Genomic DNA, 22,509 nt, shown 5'->3' with positions numbered 1-22,509 from the left:
ATCGCAGTGTTTTCTGGGACTACGCCATCACCGTGTCTATGGGCGAGATTGTTTATATCCACTGCCACCAGCAACGTACGTGTGCTTTGGTGTTCTTTATTTTTCGTCTCCTTCAAGCTCATCCTTGGGAACACACAGGGATGGTTATGTACTTGCAAATCATGTTTGTTCATATGAAAGTTTTCTTCCCTGTTTATTGGTATTACTTTGGTTTATTGATATCTTCAAAATCAATGGACCATTCCATGTGGCCTCATGAGTAAAGGTATACGATGTGCTTTGCACAATAAGGAAATGTATAAGCCCAATTTTGAACTCATGACCAACTAGAATAGCACTTGGAGGAGCGTATACCTCCACCAGGTTCAACAGTTTACGTTTTGTAGTCTGCTAATAGGCCAGATCTACATCAGGGCCTTCACCAAAATATATTCGGATTGTTCTTGTCACCTACCCAAGCTGTCTACCAAGTTTTGTTCAAACCCGTCCATAACCTTTTGAGATATCGTGCTATATATAGTTTGAATGGGGACGAATCACCTCAGATCCTGATTCGGATTCGGATCTTCACCAAAAACGAAACAATTATTCATTGTCACATACCCAACTAGTCCACCAAGTTTTGTCCAAATCCGTCCACAACCTTTTAGCGATATCGTGCTATATATCGATTTTGGCCCTATCTCTTAAATGGTGAATAATCACTTTAAAAGGTCTTGTATCCGGATCCGAATCTTCACCAAAATGTAACCAATTCGTCCTTGTCACACACCCAACCTGCACACCAAATTTCATCCCAACCAATCTGCAACTTTTTGAGATATTCAACCAGGGATGCACACAAACAAACAAACAGGGGCGAATACATAACCTCCATCGAATCGCAGATGGCGGAGGTAATAACCAAAACTTAACAATGACAAGGGAGAGATTCAGAGCACCGGACAAATAAGTATTTGTGGTGAAATGTAGATGTTCATGAAGCTTGATGGAATAGTGCATCACGTTTTATTAATGTATCAAAATGCATTGCAAAATTGGAGAACTGTATTAATCAAATGATGTTTGAGCGACTGAGATCAAAGCAATCAAATCACACTTTCTTGGCTGTGCTGTTTGACTTGTTCATCATGCATAATTATTTTATAGGAGTGAAAGAGATGCTTCAGTGTTTGTGGAAGGCAAGTTTATACAACTTGCCTCAAAATGATTATTTATTCTTTGATAGTCAGGTGCATACTACATGAAAATCATCTAACATCAAGTACAGTCACGTGAAAAAGTAAGTACACCCACCCCATGTAAAGTTTTGACTTTTTCAACATATTTCAACATACAGCTATTTGATCTTCATTTCTACAATATTGATAGATAAAGGTGATATAATATAACAAATATCAAGAAACATTTACATTTTGTAGTCCATTGTATAATTTAAATAAACATAAATGCAAATTTCGCATGTGGAAAGAGTAAGTACACCCCTACATTTATCACTACTTCAAATACCTAAAATTAGAATCAGGTGCACCAGCTCAGGTGCAAATGATTAGAACATCGTTAGAGAGGATCTTGGAGGAACTTGTCTTATTTAAACCTCAGACACTTAGTTTGGTTTGCTCTTTGTTGTTGAAGTGTGTGGCATCACCATACCTAGATCAAAAGAGCTCTCCGAGGCCTTCAGAAAGAAGGTTATCGATGCCTACGAGTCTGGGAAGGGATTTGAAAAGATCTCCAAACAATTTGAAATCAATCATTCGACTGTCCGGAAGATCATCTACAAGTGGAGAAGATTCCAAACAACTGCCAACTTGTTCAGGCCAGGCCGCCCCAGCAAGTTCAGCCCGAGAGCAGACTGCAAGATGCTGAAAGAAGTCTCTAAGAACTCCAGAATGTCATCACGGGACCTACAGCTAGCTCTTGCCACTGTTGATGTCAAAGTGCACGAGTCTACCATCAGAAAGAGGCTGCACAAATTTGATCTACATGGTAGGTGTGCCAGGAGGAAACCTTTGCTGTCCAGAAAGAACATCAGGGCAAGACTAAAGTTTGCCAATGAACACCTAGGCAAAGACCAGCAGTTCTGGAAGAATGTGCTCTGGACAGATGAGTCAAAGGTAGAGCTATTTGGCCACAGTACCAGAAGACATGTTTGGCGAAAACCAAAGACAGCATTTGACCACAAGAACCTGATACCAACTGCAAAGCATGGTGGTGGAAATATTATGGTTTGGGGCAGCTTTGCTGCATCAGGGCCTGGGCAGCTCACCATCATAGAATCCACTATGAATTCTTCATTGTACCAGAGGGTGCTTGAGGATAATGTGAGGCCATCTGTCGGAAAGTTGAAGCTCAACCGAAGGTGGACCTTGCAACATGACAATGACCCTAAACATACCAGTAAATCCACCAAGGAATGGCTGAAAAGAAAGAAATGGAGGGTACTGGAATGGCCAAGTCAAAGCCCGGATCTAAATCCCATCGAGATGTTGTGGGGGGATTTGAAACGAGCTGTGCATGCAAGAAACCCCTCAAACATCGCACAGCTGAAAGAATTCTGCATGGAGGAGTGGGCAAAAATTTCTCCCAGTCGATGTCAGAGACTGGTAGACAGTTATAAGAAACGCCTACTTGAGGTTGTTTCTGCCAAAGGGGGCAATACCACCTATTAGAGCCAAGGGTGTACTTACTTTATCCACATGCAAAATTTGCATTTATGTTTATTTAAATTATACAATGGACTACAAAATGTAAATGTTTCATGATATTTGTTATATTATATCACCTTTATCTATCAATATTGTTGAAATGAAGATCAAATAGCTGTATGTTGAAATATGTTGAAAAAGTCAAAACTTTACATGGGGTGTACTTACTTTTTCATGTGACTGTATATCATAATCCCGTCATTAACCTGTGTTGATGGATGCTGTTAACTTGCCCTCAAAATCATTTGTCCTGGGCTGCAACCAGCTATAAATGAAACGTCACATTGCTATGATGACTTGAACATATGACGTTGTTCTATAATTCAAGACGTGCCTGTTTATTACTTGCGAAATCGAAGATTTTTCAAGTATATTGGTCGGTTCCGTTTGTGGTTCTGTCTGTTTGTCTGTCTGTCTGTTTGTCTGTCTGTCTGTTTTTTCACCGGCCTACAGGTCACAATTCTAAACCGATTGTCACGAAACTTCACCACCTTGTATAAGTCGTCCCAATTGAGAAGCCTATTGATTTTGAGGTCAAAGGTCATCTGGAGGTCAAATTCCTAAAATCGCCATTTTAAATCCGATTGACTTGAAAATTGAATAGCATTTGTATATCAAGTCACTAAATTGGGAAACATACTATTTTTGAGGTCAAAAGGTCAAAGGTCAACTTAAGGTCACATTAAAAAAATTAATTTTCATCAAAAAAGCCATCAATTCTCAACCAATTGACTTGAAAATTGAACAGCATTTGCATATCGTGTCACTAAATTGAGAAACATACTATTTTTGAGGTCAAAAGGTCAAAGGTCAACTCAAGGTCAAATTCTAAAAATCATCAATTTTCATCTAAAAAGCCATCAATTCTCGACCGATTGACTTGAAAATTGAACAGCATTTGCATATCGAGTCACTAAATTGGGAAAGATACTTTTTTAGGTCAAACGGTCAACTCAAGGTCAAACCTCCAAAATCATCACTTTTCATCTGAAAAACCATCAATTTTCATCCAATTGACTTGAAAATTGAACAGCATTTGCACATTGAGTGACTAAATAGGAAAACCAACTATTTTTGAGGTCAAAAGGTCAAAGGTCAACTCCAGGTTAACCTTCCAAAATCATCATTTTTCTTCTGAAAAATCATCACTTTTCTTCCTATTGACCCGAGCTTTGATCAAGATTGTCAATTTTAATCTTGATGAAATGGACAATTTGCTGTATCAATGTAATTTTTTTTCTTGGGGAGGGGGGGGGGGGAGCGTATTTTGCAAGTATCGTGCTCCGCATGATGTCTTCTTGTTTGTTTATTTGACTTCTATGCATTTTTGCTGGAAGGAATGAGTTGAAAACTCAAGGTGTGCACGATGAGGGTTCAGATGGTTAAAAAAAAAATCATACTCACAGGGGTTCAGGGTAGGAGGACACCACTTCTCTCTATGGAAATATGTATGGAATAGTTCTCCTAGTGGGAGGGGGTATTACAAGTCATACTAAAATTTACCAATCCTGGGGGAATTAACCCGTCTGTAACTCTGAGGGAATTATCTCGTCCATCAGGATGGGTTCTTTGCTCGTTTCAGATAATTTCCATCTGAGATAGCTCTCTAGCAATACATATATGTAATTTTTACATACATGTTAGCTTCCTTTTCATGTGTGCAGCAGATAACGGTGGTACTGTGGTGCTGGTGAGCCAAGATGGGATTCAGCAGCCTCCGATTCACTTCCCACCTGGAGGTCACCTTCTTGCCTTCCTTTCGTGCCTTGAGAATGGACTTTTGCCTCGTGGACAACTCGACCCACCACTGTGGTCACAACGTGGCAAGGCGAGCACCACATAGGATTTGTAGGAAACCAGAGTCCTTTGAACTACTAATTTTGAGATCGATTCAACATGTTCAACAAGGGATAGTTAAGTGTGATGTTGCATACACATCTTAACCGTATTTGTCTGCCTTTATTTACTTTTCTTGTACTCTTGATAGCCGGCATGTCACCATTTTTCAGGGAAAGGTATTTCCTAAACTGCGCCGGCGCTGCAGGAGCAAATGGCAACCGGAGAAATCTGGAGAAGAGGAAGTTGAAGAGGAAGAAGAAGAAGAAGAAGCTATGGATTACGTTTTCAGACTTGTTTATCCAGGATATCAGGCTGATTTTGGTAAAGTGCTCTTGGGTTTTCTTTTCTTTATTCCTTCATGACATATTCCTTGTTTATTTGCTGAAATACGTTTGTTTTGAGGTGTAATTTTAACTTTCTTGTTGCAAAGTAGAGTCCGACCCATTATCTTTTCTCGGAAGGGGGATGGTAATGCCTTCCTTTTGAGGTTTTGGAGGGAAGAGTAAGATGTAATTTTGGATGCCGTAGGAGGAAGTTCCACAAATGGGTTAGCATATCCTAAAAAGATAACAAAAGTGGTGCTGTGCAGTAAAAACGGGATTTGGGGAGTTTAACCAAGAGGGGGTTAATGGAAGAATGCGTAGGTCCTGGAGGAGTTTGGGAAGGGTGGAGGTCTCAGAGGGAGCTACATGTGAGGAGAGGCAGTTAAAAAACAGCGAGGGCACCGACCAGCCTACAAACTGAGAGCAACTAGCCTTGTGTCTTGGCGTCATCACAGGCAATGCCAATGTGTTGAGAGCCTTGCATTCCAAAGATTCCAGGAGAGACAGGTGTAATGCTGAAGTGCCAGCCCATAAAGGAGATAAATATCCCATAGAACTACAGACAAAGGCCTTGTAGGATGTGAGTATGGTAGTTCTGATTTATCAAGAACAGCTTTACAATATGGTCAGCCCATGAGAGGCCATGGCTGATGGTGAGGCCTAGAAATTCAAGAGACTGAAACTTTTCCATTGGAAGACCATGGCAATAGATAGGTGGTTCAGTTTGATCAACCTTCAAGAGCGACAGTGTAAGACGGAGATTTGGTAGAATGAAAAGACGTGTTCTATTTGTCAGGCAAACATCTAATAAATTCCAGATTGGTACGTACAGAGCGATGCAGCTGCTGTCTTTGTGGTGAGGTGCTGTTTGAAACAATGTGGAGTCGTCTGGAAAAAGGAAGAGGGGTTTTTTTCCAAAGTATTGGAGAGGTCATTTCTGTAGATGAGGAACAACAATTGGACAAAGGTGCTGCTTTGAGGCACTCCAGTTTCAACTGAGTGAGGAGAGAAGAGAAATGGAGACGATTCTGTTGATAGGAGCGTTCTTGCATGAGTGGATCAAGTTTGAAAGCCAGGTATGAAGGCAGCTTTGCATGTTGAAGGTAATGACCTGGACAAACAGAACCACAATCCCTAACCCATTGTTTGACCCATTGTTTGATATTTACTTTGATTGTTTGATATTGTTTGATAACACTCCTAACCCATTGTTTGACCCATTGTTTGATATTTACTTTGATTGTTTGATATTGTTTGATAACACTCTGAACCCATTGTTTGACCCATTGTTTGATATTTACTTTAATTGTTTGATATTGTTTGATAACACTCCTAACCCATTGTTTGACCCATTGTTTGATATTTACTTTGATTGTTTGATATTGTTTGATAACACTCCAAACCCATTGTTTGACCCATTGTTTGATATTTACTTTGATTGTTTGATATTGTTTGATAACACTCCTAACCCATTGTTTGACCCATTGTTTGATATTTACTTTGATTGTTTGATATTGTTTGATAACACTCCTAACCCATTGATTGACCCATTGTTTGATATTTACTTTGATTGTTTGATATTGTTTGATAACACTCCTAACCCATTGATTGACCCATTGTTTGATATTTACTTTAATTGTTTGATATTGTTTGATAACACTCCTAACCCATTGTTTGACCCATTGTTTGATATTTACTTTGATTGTTTGATATTGTTTGATAACACTCCTAACCCATTGTTTGACCCATTGTTTGATATTTACTTTGATTGTTTGATATTGTTTGATAACACTCCGAACCCATTGTTTGACCCATTGTTTGATATTTACTTTAATTGTTTGATATTGTTTGATAACACTCCTAACCCATTGTTTGACCCATTGTTTGATATTTACTTTGATTGTTTGATATTGTTTGATAACACTCCTAACCCATTGTTTGACCCATTGTTTGATATTTACTTTGATTGTTTGATAACACTCCTAACCCATTGTTTGACCCATTGTTTGATATTTACTTTGATTGTTTGATATTGTTTGATAACACTCCTAACCCATTGTTCGACCCATTGTTTGATATTTACTTTGATTGTTTGATATTGTTTGATAACACTCCTAACCCATTGTTTGACCCATTGTTTGATATTTACTTTGATTGTTTGATATTGTTTGATAACACTCCGAACCCATTGTTTGACCCATTGTTTGATATTTACTTTAATTGTTTGATATTGTTTGATAACACTCCTAACCCATTGTTTGACCCATTGTTTGATATTTACTTTAATTGTTTGATATTGTTTGATAACACTCCTAACCCATTGTTTGACCCATTGTTTGATATTTACTTTGATTGTTTGATATTGTTTGATAACACTCCTAACCCATTGTTTGATATTTAAGGCCTGCAATGGTTGGTGAGAGAGCAACAGCAGTATGTACAGATTTATTTCCGGGATGGAATTCAAAATTATTTTCAGAGTTCAGCCTGTTTGAAAAAAGGAAAGGCTTGACATCAGCAGCGATGATGGATTCCGTAAGCTTACAATCCAAATCCATTGTACTGCTGCCTTTAGCTGGATGTGAAACCACATCCTCTGTGATACCAGTGCAGTGTCCTAAACACTGCCACCACCCCACCGTTTGTCAAATGACTGTATTTTTGATTTTTTTTTGTCTGAATTGGTTGATCTCAAATGTTTAAACCCCCACCCCCTTCACTTTTTTTATCTTTCCTCTGCCCTCCTACCTATCTATGCCCACAGGTAGAAATGATTTATTTATTCTCCACTTCCTATACCCAAATCCCCAGTGGCATTTTCTGAACCTTGTTTTGTGGTTCATTTCAAAGTGAATGTTAAGTTCTGCTCACCTCCTTCACCTATCCCCAGTGCCCCCTGACTTGCTCGAGCTGCTGCCTACGACGAACCAAATGGCAGAATCGGGCATCCGGAGGATTTCGTGCCCCTCTTGCCGGTCTGTCGGCTCAGCAGGTGAACGGCTGCCTGGTGATTGTTCCCATGACAGGTTGGTAACTGTATGCGGGTAGACTTGGGCTCGAGTACTCCCCATTAGAGGAGCGGAACAATGCATATACATGAGTAGATTTTTCAGAGTTGGATATCACCGAAGCATTAATCAGAACGTCCTGTTCAACATGTTTTTGTTCCTCAAATCATGGGTTTTTAGTCCTTCTATTTGCATTTTGTCATTAAAATGTCTATTTCTGGATATTGTTTGGAAGTGGTGGCTAATGAAGGTCATACTGCAACTTTAATCTGCATTTGTTCTCCTCATCTTTTTGTAGATCTACAGTTGTTCAATAATATTGATAATTTACGACAGGCCATCAACCACTGCGTTGTAATGATTTACTGTTGCTTCCTCAAATTTTGTCCTGTTGCTCACATTTCTCAAGGGCACCTCTCAAACTCCTGTGTGAAACCATGAAGAGGCAGATACTGTCTCGTGCTTTTTATGGATGTGAGTGTACCAGACAAAGCAACGGCATGTTGTCGAGTCTGCTCCGCCGGTACCTTACGCTGCCTCATTGCCACGCTTGGTCTACCAACCCCACCACCTTATCCTGTACCTCTTCATCACCTTCAACCCCTTGACAAACACTGTCTCACCCCTGTCTTTAACCACCATAAAACCCTTTAACCCTCGTCCACCCTGCCTATAAGCACAGCTTTGACCCTCAACTATAAGTGTTGTGGCATTATACTCTCCCCCATCCCTAACCCATTGGCCTGCGGTCACCCCTCAGTGGCTCCCTAGACCTCAAACACCATTATTATTGGGCAATAACCTGAAGTAAGTTTAAGAACCAATAGTCATCACCAATAGTCATTATCATTCTCCATTTACATTTGGTCAAATTTACAAATAATGTTTTTTGTTGTGTTATTTATTGTTGTTTTTTTTACTTATGTTTAATCAACAAAACCTTTTTGGGGTAGTTCAATCTCCAAGTAAAGCCCTAACTCATACTGCTACTGGCATAATTTCTCCAATATATTGAAATGGCTTTTATGTTTTGCATATGGAAATAGTATTGTTAGTCGAGAGAAAACGACCGTGCCATACATTTTCTTGCTAAATGTTCTGAAAGTGTTCGTTATCATTCTCCTTTCCTCCCGTGCAGGGTTGGCATACTGTCGCCACCTCTCAACGGTGCGTACACACCTTTCGGCCCTGATCCATCATGCCATCATTCCTCCGGTGGAACCTGGCTCCTCACTTACTGCTGACATTTGGAAACAATATCTGAAAGACCCGACGGTACATCTACCTTATCTCATGCTATTCTGATATCTTTTTCTCCTCTTGGCCCTCAAGCACAATCACATAATCGATAAAAAAAAATTTTAAAGCCATTAATTATATTATTGGCATCCATTTCAATTTTTTCCGTTGAACTGCATGGTGAAATGTGAGCACATTAAAAGAAAAGCAAATCAAGTGTATCGCTATTAAATAAAACAGCCTGGGTGTTTTTGAAGCCATCCCTGAGTCAAGATGGTGAGCCGTGAGTGAAGCTGTGATTAAAGCTGTCTGTGAGTGAAGCCGTGATTAAATCTGTCTGTGAGTGAACCTGTCTTTGAGTGCAGCTGTGAGTGAAGCCGTGATTAAATCTGTCTGTAAGTGAAGCTGTCTTTGAGTGAAGCCGTGAGTGAAGCTGTCTGTGAGTGAAGCCGTGAGTGAAGCTGTCTGTGAGTGAAGCCGTGATTAAAGCTGTCTGTGTGTGAAGCCGTGAGTGAAGCTGTCTGTGAGTGAAGCCGTGAGTGAAGCTGTCTGTGAGTGAAGCCGGGATTAAAGCTGTCTGTGTGTGAAGCCGTGAGTGAAGCCGTGATTAAAGCTGTCTGTGACTGAAGCTGTCTGTGGGTGAAGCCGTGAGTGAAGCCGTGATTAAAGCTGTCTGTGAGTGAAGCTGTCTGTGGGTGAAGCCGTGAGTGAAGCAGTCTGTGAGTGAAGCTGTGAGTGAAGCCATGATTAAAGCTGTCTGTGAGTGAAGCCGTGAGTGAAGCTGTCTGTGAGTGAAGCTGTCTGTGGGTGAGGCCGTGAGTGAAGCAGTCTGTGAGTGAAGCCGTGAGTGAAGCCATGATTAAAGCTATCTGTGAGTGAAGCCGTGAGTGAAGCTGTCTGTGAGTGAAGCCGTGAGTGAAGCTGTCTGTGAGTGAAGCCATGAGTGAAGCCATGATTAAAGCTGTCTGTGAGTGAAGCCGTGAGTGAAACTATGATTAAAACTGTCTGTGAGTGAAGCCGTGAGTGAAGCTGTCTGTGAGAGAAGCCGTGAGTGAAGCCATGATTAAAGCTGTCTGTGAGTGAAGCCGTGAGTGAAGCTGTCTGTGAGTGAAGCCGTGAGTGAAGCTGTCTGTGAGTGAAGCCATGAGTGAAGCCATGATTAAAGCTGCCTGTGAGTGAAACTATCTGTGAGTGAAGCCGTGAGTGAAGCTATCTGTGAGTGAAGCTATCTGTGAGTGAAGCTGTCTGTGAGTGAAGCCGTGAGTGAAGCTATCTGTGAGTGAAGCCGTGAGTGAAGCTGTCTGTGAGTGAAGCTATCTGTGAGTGAAGCTGTCTGTGAGTGAAGCCGTGAGTGAAGCTGTCTGTGAGTGAAGCTGTCTGTAAGTGAAGCTGTCTGTGAGTGAAGCCATGAGTGAGGCTGTCTGTGAGTGAAGCCGTGAGTGAAGCTGTCTGTGAGTGAAGCCGTGAGTGAAGCTGTCTGTGAGTGAAGCCGTGAGTGAAGCTGTCTGTGAGTAAAGCTGTCTGTGAGTGAAGCTGGCTGTGAGTGAAGCTGGCTGTGAGTGAAGCCGTGAGTGAAGCTGGCTGTGAGTAAAGCTGTCTGTGAGTGAAGCTGGCTGTGAGTGAAGCCGTGAGTGAAGCTGGCTGTGAGTAAAGCTGTCTGTGAGTGAAGCTGGCTGTGAGTGAAGCTGAGAGTGAAGCCTCAGTTGGCAACGTGACTTTCCATCTCTTAATTACATACTGTTTGAACGTCAGTTGCACCGTGACTACACCTATACATTACGTACTAGTAGAAAGTACCTTTTAAACCTCTCGACCCTTTAGACGGCTGAGACCCTTAGACCTTTGAAGATCCTTTAAGAACCTTTAGTCATTTTAGATGCTGGTAGACATTTACATCCTTTAGACCCCTTAGACCTCTCTCTACCTTGAGACCCTATCGACCCAAAAACCCATTAAGACACCCTTTTCACTTTGCAGGCAGCACTTTCTTGTCTATTCAACTTCACCATCACTGTGAATTGGATTTGCTTAAATATGATGAACTAAATGCAAATTGTATTTCAATTCCAGAATTCCAATATTTAATTATTGCATTGTATTAGAATGGCTCAGGTTCAAATTCTGCTTTTGGCCTGACTTGATCTTGATTTTGGCTAGGAGCTTGTCGATGAGACACGACTTTACAGGCAGCATTGTATTTCCCATTGAATGTTGTCCTGGAAGGAATGTAAGAGCGAGCTGCAAAGTGTGGACAATAAAGTCCACCAAATGAGCAAGGAGGATTTTCTCCTTTCTGAAGGTCATTAATGAGCCAGCTGGGCTCTTTTGGCCAGTTTAATAGTAACATAGTAATTCTTGTGACACCTGACTTGGAATCCTAATTCTTTACACTCCTGCCTTCAATCAGGTGTAGTGTTCTTACTGCTACACCACCTTCCCAAACAAATTATCCTGTTGATGAGGTACCATGAACTTAACCAGACGTTTGTCATGTCACCACAAGTTTGAGGTTGATGAAATCATGATTAGGAATCCATGTTGAATGAGGGAAGAAGAGGAAGGAAGGGTACATTTATAATTCAGAAAGACATTCAGAAAGTAGGGAAGAGTATTGATTATGGGGGATTTTCACTTGCCAGGGATAGAACAATATTGGAGAGGGTTCAACATAGGGCTACTAGATCCTGGGCCTAGTTAGACACAGCTATGAGGAGCGGCTGAAGAAGAGGGGACTTTATACATTAGAAAGGAGGCGGTCACGTGGGGATATGATGGAGATGGTTAAGATGATGAAGGGTATGGGCCAAATAAGTGCAGAAGAGTTCTTCAGTAAAATAGACAGTAATGGGACCAGGGTATGTAGCCTGAGAGTGAATAAGATGGAGAGTTTAGATGGTAGTCGAGCACGCAGAGAGTAGTTCATTCATGGAATAGTCTCCCTGGAAAGATAGTGGCAGCATAAAAGGGAGATATGTTTAAGATGGAATTGGGTGGGCACTTAGAAGCATTGGAGATAGAGGGGTACAGAGATATTGGCAGGACTTGTAGGTAACCTGAGTATGGGTGGGTGATTGTGTATGTACATCTGTGCTGGGTGTGTTGTCTGTGAGAGAGTCTCATCAAGGGATAGTGTGTGGTTGGCATTGTATATTCTTCATCTTCACGTTAAAACTGCCTCGGCCAATACTTGTGATATCCCTGAGCCTGCCACACTTTTCTCATCTCCACTCCTCTCCCCATCCCTCAATGGAATCAAGTCCTTTTGACGGATTTATTAAATCTGGTGTTGCTGTTGCATGGACATGATTTGCTGAATGTCCTCCTCCTGCATCTAATTTCCTTGTTAGGATCTGGGCTGGTAAACCATATGTAAGACTGGGCGAGTTGAGCAATTTTTCATTTGATTGTACAAATCAGGTTTTCTGAATTTATTGAGGCACTCGTTCAAGCTCTGTTGTTTCTTGTGCATTTACCACAGTGCGCTGCAGAGAGTGAGGTGCTGAGGCTGGTCTATTTTGGGGGAGTCCAGCACAGCATCCGTCGCGAAGTCTGGCCGTTTCTTCTCGGTCATTACAAGTTTGGAATGACACCGCAGGACAGGAGGGAGGCAAGGAAACGGGTTTATCTTTGTCCGTTTTGTTTTACAGCATTATTATTGCTGTAAAGTGTAAATAGATATTTATATATATGATATGTACATATAAATATTTATATATAGATATGTAAATTATATAATTATGGAGCCTGGTTTTGGCTTAGCGGTTAGGGTGCTGGCTTGGGATCCCAGGATCCTAGGTTCAGATCCCGGTCGATCGCTGAATTAGCACCAGGGGGGTTGACTCAGCCTGTCATCCTTCCGAGCTCGGCAAATTGAGTACCAGGTCACTAGTAATTCCTTGTGTGTCGCAACAGGCGACTAACAGGGTTGGCGGCAGGAAGGGCATCCGGCCGTAAAACATTGCTTCAAAAAGGGGACCACGGTGCCCAAAAAAGGCCAACCCCTGCGCTGCAGGGAAAAATGGCCTCTAAAGGTGGTTCTTTATTATTATTTTGGGGTTATCTTTACTGAATGGTTCACTTTGCAACTTTGGTCCTCTTCTTCTTTCATTGATGTGGTTTTGTGGTCTTTTTTTTGCTTTATTTTTGTTGTTTGCACAATATAGGTAGCTCAACACTTGCTTTCGTCTGAAGATGTTGGTTAGTTGACATGGACCTGAGTCTCTCGCCATGCTTTGAACGTGCGATGGGTGTTCGCAGATGGACGAGGTGACAAAAGCCATGTATGAGCACACGATGGCTGAATGGCTCGCGTGTGAGTCAATTGTGCGGCAGCGTGAAAAGGAGTCTCACGCAGCAGCCCTCGCAAAGTTGTCCTCTGGCAGCAGCATTGATAGTCACGTTAAATGTCTTGTCCACCGAAATTCAAGCATCAGCAATGAGGTGCAACTGCTTGGCCCGATAAGTAAAGTTACAGGAATATTTCTATGAATGCTGTCATTTGCTTAATTTTTACAAAACGAACCTTGTGTACCTTGTTTTTTTAATTCATTCATTCACTTCGTTGGTATATGTTGCAAGCTTATTTTGAGAACTTTCATATATAACGTGTCTTGCAAGATTAAAAGGAACATCCCTGTTTTTAAACAAAACTTTAACAGTCTGTCACATGAATACAATACGTGACTTTCAAAATGATGTATGAATGGAATGCTAAATGAGGCTGTAGGTGTGTGTGTGTGTGTGTGTGTGTGTGTGTGTGTGTGTGTGTGTGTGTGTGTGTGTGTGTGTGTGTGTGTGTGTGTGTGTGTGTCTACACCGACTAGATTCGGCTCACCGGGCACTTTTAACCTGCCGTTGCTAGCGTAAAATCTGTGATCCAAATCGTCAGCACTTAGATGAAAGAATGGCAATTTCAGGATTGGTTAACCATGATTGGTCTGCTTCTGAATGCAAATCAGACTCACGGAAATACAGGAAAACGAGAAATATCCGTGGATGAGAAGAGTCTGGTTCATAGTGTTGTGGAAAACCAATCAGGTCCACACAACTTTAGTCCAACTTGTGGTTTAATTCCATTTAGATCATGACATCATCCTGTAATGCAGGAAATGCAATAAGTATACGATGTGGCATCACATGGGACCATTCATAACATTCAATGCAAGCAAGCTGAATATTCTATGCTGGCGTACCGTTAGCGAGTCTACCAGATGTAACGTGTCACAGGAGAAGTCTCGGAGCACCGTCCGCAGCAGCGGGTCTTATAGTCACGCCCCTAGCGGTGTCAACGAGCAGCGAGCATCACCCCGGGTTCAGTACGAATACGATTTCACTACATTCTCCCCCCCGTCAGAATTATACGGCGGTGCGGCTAGAAGCGAGCGAGCGTCAGCACGAACAGGGTGCGGAACATCAGTCGACCCAACCGTATCCGGCCGGGCGGCGAATTTCTCTGCCAGCACGCGTCCGAAATTCCCCGGGTACGGCATCACGTATCCCTGTGTCCCCGGCGTCGGAGGCGCCATCAGGATCGGGTGACGAAGGGGGTAACTCCAAGTCGTCGGGCCCAGGTAGACCCGGCGAGGGGAGAGTCGGTAGACTTTCGGCGATGGGAGCGTCGGGAGAGGCCATAGTCTCATAGATGGGTTCGATCCGTCCGTCCGTCTCATAGATCATAGATCGGTCCGTCCGATTCCCTACTCAGGTCGGCGACCCCGCAAGGGGCAAGATGACGGACGGAGACAGTAGTCTCACGGCCATCAGCCGTCATCACACGAGCATGCTCAGGATTAGCCTGGGGAATCTGCACTTTGTCCACTAGGGGGTCGTACTTGCTCGCGCGAACCGCCCGTTTAAGGTAGGCCGGCCCGGGCCCAGCGAGCCAACTGGGCAAAGACCGTATACACCCCGTGCTCCTGGGGTGGTGGAAAAGTCGCTCGTGGGGAGTTTGGTTGGTTGCCGTACACAGGAGAGCCCTGATCGAGTTCAACGCCGCAGGTAGCGACCAAGCCCATTTATCGAGGCCCCGGCCGAGGGTCCGGAGGTTGAGCATGACGGCCCTCCAGATAATCCCGTTGAAGCGTTCGATCTGCCCATTAGCCTGGGGTCTGTACGGCGTGGTGTAACTAGAAGCAATGTTATTTTGGAGCAGATAGCCACGCACCTCCTGAGACAAGAAGACCGCACCCCGGTCGGTATGGACATAGGCCGGGTACCCGAACATTGAGAACACGTTCTGTAAGCATCGCATCACCGTGGCAGCAGTCATGTCCGCACACATATAAGCAAATGGGAATCGCGAGTACTCATCGACGATAGTGAGCAGATAGCGAGAGCTGCTCGACACCGGCAATGGGCCCTTGAAATCCATCGCCAAGCGTTCCCACGGTCGCGTAGCCTTAACCAGAGTCCCCATGGGAGGGTTATAGAAACGCGGTTTGATTTCCGCGCAGATAGCGCAGTCGCGACAGATACGGTGGATATCATCAATCGAGTATGGGAGATTGCCACGCCGCACAAAATGAGCGAAACGCGTTATGCCGGGATGGCCCGCAGTGGCATGCAGCACACGTAGGCCCTCCAAAGAGGTGATACCCGCGCATGTAGCCGGTCGTGATAAGGCATCGGCGGCCCGGTTATCCTTCCCCGGGCGATATTTGATGGTGTAACAGAAGTCGGCGAGTTCGATACGCCAGCGAGTGATTTTCTCATTCTTAATGCGCTGGGCGTGTAAGGTGTCGTACATGAACGCAACGCTTTGCTGGTCCGTGATGATTTGGAAGCACCGCCCGAGTAAGTACGGGCGCCATCGCCGAATAGACTCGACGATCGCATACGCTTCCTTTTCGACGGACGAGTGTCTCCGCTCAGCGGTGGTAAGAGTCCGTGAAAAGAAAGCCACGGGACGCCCCCCTTGGGAGAGGGTCGCCGCGATGGCCTGATCCGAGGCGTCACTTTCGAGGACGAAAGATCCGCTCTCGTCGATTGTCGCCACGGCGGCTCGGGCGATGTCGGCCTTAAGGCCTTCAAAGGCCGCCAATGCAGCCGGACTCAGTGGGAAGGTGTCGCAGGCCACGAGGGGGCGAAGTTTCGCGGAGAAATTTTGCACCCATTTGGAGTAATGGCGAATAGCCCGAGGGCGCGCTTCAGGGACGCCCGATCACAGGGAGGGGCCATGTCGAGCAAAGGTCGCAGACGCTCCTTATCCGGAGCGACAGAGCCATGGGTCACGGTGTACCCCAGAAGATCTATCGTGCGTAGGGAGTATTGGCACTTATCCTCGTTCATAGTTAAGTGATACCTCTGCGCGACCTCAAGGAAGCGCTTCAGATTAGCATCATGGTGCCCTTGGTCATATCCACAAACCGTAAGATTATCGAGGTAGACGAAAACATCGGTTAAGTGCTCCCGCGCAATGAGGTCATCCATGGCCCTCTGGAAACAAGAGACCCCGTTCGTTACCCCAAAAGGCAATCGAGTAAATTGGTACAACCGCTGCCCCGACTCAAAAGCGGTATAGATACGATCCGCCCTAGAGATAGGGATCTGGTGGTACGCACTACGGAGATCGAGAGTGCTATAGACCGAATACTGGGACACCTGTTGCACCAGCGCGTCCATCCCCGGAAGGGGGTAGGCATCCAGCTGTGTAAAGCGGTTAATCGTTTGGGAATAGTCGATTACCATGCGTCTGCGGTGGGCCTCGCTGCGCACCACCAAGACCTGGGCGCGCCACGGCGACCTGCTAGGTTCTATGATGCCGTCTTTCAAGAGCTGAGCCGTTTCGTCCGCAATGAATTGCATGTCTGCGCGAGAGTAGCGCCGTGATTTCACCGTGACAGGGGTACAGTCGGAGGTTAGATTGGGGAACAGCGAAAGCGGCTGGATGTCCATTTTCGCTAGGGCACACACCGCAAGCGTGTCGTCCGCCCCCACAACAAGCGTGTCAGGCCCACCAAACTCCATTACCAGACGTCCATGCAGTTTAAGAAAATCGTGTCCTAACAGAATATCAGCACATAAAGCGGGTAAAACCATAAGGTGTACATCAGGAAAAACCCGTCCCTTTAGCACGAGTTTCAATCGGCATTCCCCCTTCGTGCTGAGTCGAAGCCCCTGGGAAGCCATGAAGATCCGTCTCGTAGACCTCCAGATCCGCCATCCATGCCTGAGCACAAGTCGCTGGTCGATAAAACTATCCGTAGACCCTGTATCCACCAAGGCCCGAACACAATGGCCTTCGACCATGAGGGGAATAAGGGCTTGAGCCAGGCCAGACAAGGCTGCTGGGAGTGGGACTGAACCCCCCGAATGGGTCGGACAAGCCTCGCGGGTGGATCCTATGCCAGCAGCAGTTTTGCGGTCGTGGCCGGAGTATGCCTTGTCCATGGGGAATCCATTAATGCCATCAGAGGGCTTTCCCAAGCATTCCGGTGTTTCGCGATTCAAAATCTGACAATTCTGACGGGAAAAGGCCTCCGTAGTATTTGAAAACGCCTTTTGACACTTTTGGCAGGAAAAGGCCTCCGTAGTATTCGAAATCGCCTTTTCCGGGGTGAGGGCCACCGTTAGCTCGTGGATGACACGAGGAGAACGTTCCGCTGGGGTTTGGCGAGGCTTCAAAGCCCCTTGCGTGGCCCGGAGTTTGGTCAAGGACACGTACTTCGTGCCCGATTGAGGATGAGACTGTGGTGGCTGTCCGGTGACGCCCGCCAAGGACGTCTGAGCGCCCAGGGGCCCGCAGAGAGGGGCCCTCCCCTTCGAAGACGGGTAAGGCGCCGGGTTTCGGGCTCGGCTCGCAGGCTCCGCAATGAGCCCATTCAAGGTCGCCGCGACCGCGCGACCGCGACCGCGCGATTCAATGAGCCGCGAGCCGCGTGCCGTTTTCCTGCACACTTTCGCGTAATGTCCCTTTTGCGAGCACAAATGGCATATAGCATCTCGTGCCGGACACACGGGCCGGGCATGACGTGGCCCCCCACAGAAAAAGCATGCGGCCCCGCGTAAGGCCTTGGGTCTGGCCGTAGCGGCAGCCGTCAGGACTGGGTCTTCCTCCGGAGCATCCCGGAGTTCCGCGAGCAGGTCCGCGTCCTCGGCGGTAGCACTCTCCGGCCAGGCATGTAGTGTAGTGCCCGCCAAGAGGCGCGTGCGATCATAGGTGTTCGATTGCATCCGCGCTTCGGTGTATACTTTCCCTTGCTCAAGTGCCGTAGCGAAGGTCAGGTCGGTCTTCTCTAGGAGCTTGAGCCTTAGTTCCTGGGAGGAGACCCCTGCAATAAAGGCATCTAAAAGAAGATCATCCTGAGACTGCGCGAGAGTCCGTGGCTCCTTGATGCTGTCCAGCAAGAGCTGCCGGAGCTCCTGGGCGTAGTGGTCCATCGCCTCGTTGGGTTGCTGACGTCGCGTTAGCAGCAAATATCGTGCATACACCGGGCTTTTTTCCTTTATGTACAGCCGTTTGAGCTCCGCGATCGAGAGGTCATACGTCGCGAATTGAGCGATGGAATTGTACACCTTGTAGTCGATTTTGAATGAAGCGTTGCTAGCTTCGCGGCAGCCGTCGGCACGGTCTCAGGCTCCTCGAAATGATTCTCCAATGTTCTGAGCCAGTGCTTCAGTTGCAAGCCACCATCCGGGGCTTGTGGGTCGGCGCAGAATATGGCAACCGCCAGCGTCTTGTTGCCAGCCATGTCGGTAGATATAAATGGAATTAAGTGTTGTGGAAAACCAATCAGGTCCACACAACTTTAGTCCAACTTGTGGTTTAATTCCATTTAGATCATGACATCATCCTGTAATGCAGGAAATGCAATAAGTATACGATGTGGCATCACATGGGACCATTCATAACATTCAATGCAAGCAAGCTGAATATTCTATGCTGGCGTACCGTTAGCGAGTCTACCAGATGTAACGTGTCACAGGAGAAGTCTCGGAGCACCGTCCGCAGCAGCGGGTCTTATAGTCACGCCCCTAGCGGTGTCAACGAGCAGCGAGCATCACCCCGGGTTCAGTACGAATACGATTTCACTACACATAGCATTTCCTGTTAATACAAATATCTAGCGGCACCAGTGGTTATAACATAAATACACACACACACACACACACACACACACACACACACACACACACACACACACACACACACACACACACACGTGGATGCTTCTTCTTTCACAAATAGATGCAAAAATCTAGTTATAATTAATCTTGTGGCGTCAGAACCAAACAAAATATATATACAAGTACAGATACATTCAAAGTACACCGCCCCCATGCCGATTAATTAAATATCCTCCAGCGCGGCATCGCCGGGGCGCCACTGGTGCCCAGCAATACCGCCGTGCAGCTCATAGAGACTGTATTTGGAGGGAGAGGTGCACAATATTTGATTGATTAATTGCATAATTAAAATCAATAAAAGACTGTCATAAAATATTTTCTTATTCAATTGGCTAATAGCATAACTAAACCACTAGTGCTTCATCCGAAGATGTGACTTTCAGAGATTTAATTAAATAAGTCATTAATTAAAAAACTAAATAATTAATTTATCAATCAATAATTCAAAAATACTCTTTAAAGATAAATCACTTGGTCATTGTCATGTCCAAATATTAGCTTCCTAGCTCAAAAGGTGCCTGAGATATTGGCCAGATGAGAAAGAAAATTAAAAAATGATTAATAATTAAAATAAATAAATAATAATCATTAAAAAATCAAATAATCAATCAATTGCCTAATAGAACACATAAACCACCACCATTTCATCCGAATCTGTAACTTAAAAAAAAAAATTTTAGTCATTAATCGAATAATTAAATAATTAATCAATTAATTGATTAATCAATAAATCATAAATATCCTTTACAGCCAAATCACTTGGTCATTGTCATGTCCAAATATCAGCTTCCTAACTCAAAAGGTGCCTGAGATAATGGCCAGAAGAGAAAGGAAATGTATAAGTACTTAATTAATCGCTAATAATTAAATAACTAATCAATTAATTGATTAATCAAAAAACAAAAAATAGCGTTTTTGACAAAGTACTTGCTCACTATTGTGCCGAAATTTCAGCTTCTGAGCTCATAGGATGGCTGAGATATCGCCCGGACAAACAAACAAGAAAACAAACAAACAACCAGAGTGAAAACTAAGTACTCCCTTTCAGCGTGCGTCATTGCCGAGCACTTCGGTGCCCAGCAATGACGTTATGCAGCGCCTGCAGATGGCATAGGAAAGGAGCGGTGTACAATATATATATATATATATATATATATATATATATATATATATATATATATATATATATATATATATTATATATATATATATATATATATAATATATATATATATATAATATATATATATATATATATATATATAATCAACGAACATAACAGCGTGACGAGCGCTGTCCCGATCTCCTGTGGACCGAAGTCCTAGACCAAAGCGTCACCTCCGACCCAAAGGGTCTTCTGGAGGCTTCAGTCCGGCCACTCTGTCAACAGACAGAGATTTATTCATTGGTCCCCATTGGCTAAACATCAAGCAGAGCCGCCAATCCAGATTTCGGGCTTATTAACCCTCGTCAGGACGGCATACTGCAAAAAATCTAACCAATGAGGACCAAAATGAGGACCAAAAAGGACCAAAACCAAAATCAAAATCAAAATCTGACCAAAATCAGACAGGCTGTTGGTTCCTTGCGGGTTATGCGGTATTTACCGTGTGAGACATAATTCGTGGCTGGTGCTCACCATTAAAGCTAGGAGGTGCCTTGATCATCTTAATAGACTATTTTGGTCCTCATTGGTTAGATTTTTTGCAGTATGCCGTCCTGACGAGGGTTAATAAGCCCGAAATCTGGATTGGCGGCTCTGCTTGATGTTTCGCCAATGGGGACCAATGAATAAATCTCTGTCTGTTGACAGAGTGGCCGGGCTGAAGCCTCCAGAAGACCCTTTGGGTCGGAGGTGACGCTTTGGTCTAGGACTTCGGTCCACAGGAGATCGGGACAGCGCTCGTCACGCTGTTATGTTCGTTGATTATTATCCCCGCCGATCGCATCGCACCCCCTGGTTTTGGTTTGCACTGGTGGGAACGATGGTCTGTGTGGCAGACAGGCTGTTGGTTCCTTGCGGGTTATGCGGTATTTACCGTGTGAGACATAATTCGTGGCTGGTGCTCACCATTAAAGCTAGGAGGTGCCTTGATCATATATATATATATATATCTATCTATATATCTATATATATATCTATATATATATATATATATATATATATATATATATATATATATATCCACGATATCCATTTTTCCGTTCTCCAACCTATAGCTTTGTCTTTAAAAAACTCAACGTTTCGGCCAGCAACCCAGCGTGCGCCGAGCCTCCACTAGCCTTCATCAAGAGAAGTTCCCTTGTTCACCTCCTCCCAGATATATCTGGGGGGAGGGGTGGGCCTATTCTATCAACCAATCACAAAGCTGCGTTGCGAGACCTCGTGACCATGGACCCATGCTCGGCTTATGTTGCAAGTGTTTTGTGTGTGTTTGAGCGGTGTATTGTGGTTTGTTGTCCGTGTTGCCTGTGTCGGCTATGTCCCACTTTGTCTTTGTCCTCCTCCACGCATCGATGTCTCTCTGGTGTATTTAGCACAGGCGCACGCTGGGTTGCTGGCCGAAACGTTGAGTTTTTTAAAGACAAAGCTATAGGTTGGAGAACGGAAAAATGGATATCGTGGATATAATTCCCAACCGCCGTTCATTACTTGATATATATATATATATATATATATATATATATATATATATATATATATATATATATATATATATATATATATATATATATATATATATATATATATATTTATTATCATCACTCACAGCCCACAACTTCCACTCCCACCTCCCACTCCTCCTCCCAAACATAATTAATAGTAAATATCCTCATTTTAACGTTACTCAGTGCATCGACAAGCCCCAGATATGACCTTCCCATCGGTGTTAAGAACCACGACAGTTTGGTTAGAACGCTCCCGTCTACAAACCTTTGAGCCTTTCACAAGCCCACATGGTCGGGAGTTTTTGCAGTAAGGGATGCAAGATATCAACTCTTTGGACGAGTTCATCAGAAAGTTCTCCAAATATTTATTGTGCAGAGGCCCTTTCTCTCAGGTATGTTTCCAAGTATTTTCAGTTTCTTTAAATGCTTAGTGAGTCGTTACGTGCTACAATCCTTATTTTGAATACATGTCCAGGCCACGCCAATGGACTTCGTTACTAGGGATTTCTGTGTGGCAAGCAATTTGGAGTGGATTACGCCATTTTGAAAGTCGCGTATTACGTCAAAAACATATTTTTGTCTCTTGGTATCATGTCT

General features: G+C 44.2%; 1 protein-coding gene across 5 annotated transcripts in view; it reads left to right on the top strand.

The window, feature by feature from the left end:
- The window catches only part of SGSM1 (small G protein signaling modulator 1), a 144,695-nt gene that overhangs the window by 68,020 nt on the left and 54,166 nt on the right, over nt 1-22,509 (top strand). For 3 of the 5 annotated variants that reach the window (XM_078768343.1, XM_078768341.1, XM_078768345.1), the window contains 8 exons: nt 8-75; nt 4,373-4,536; nt 4,718-4,868; nt 7,761-7,896; nt 8,288-8,352; nt 9,017-9,153; nt 12,596-12,724; nt 13,375-13,557. In XM_078768343.1, coding sequence (XP_078624469.1) covers nt 8-75; nt 4,373-4,536; nt 4,718-4,868; nt 7,761-7,896; nt 8,288-8,352; nt 9,017-9,153; nt 12,596-12,724; nt 13,375-13,557 — 1,033 coding nt within the window. The remainder of the gene's footprint in view (nt 1-7; nt 76-4,372; nt 4,537-4,717; nt 4,869-7,760; nt 7,897-8,287; nt 8,353-9,016; nt 9,154-12,595; nt 12,725-13,374; nt 13,558-22,509) is intronic. The other 2 variants (XM_078768344.1, XM_078768342.1) reach the window with 1 other exon arrangement.

This window comes from Myxine glutinosa, chromosome 14, assembly GCF_964187855.1.
Source record: "Myxine glutinosa chromosome 14, kmMyxGlut1.1, whole genome shotgun sequence".
Lineage (NCBI taxonomy): Eukaryota > Metazoa > Chordata > Myxini > Myxiniformes > Myxinidae > Myxine > Myxine glutinosa.
This window is presented reverse-complemented; position numbering and strand designations above follow the sequence as displayed.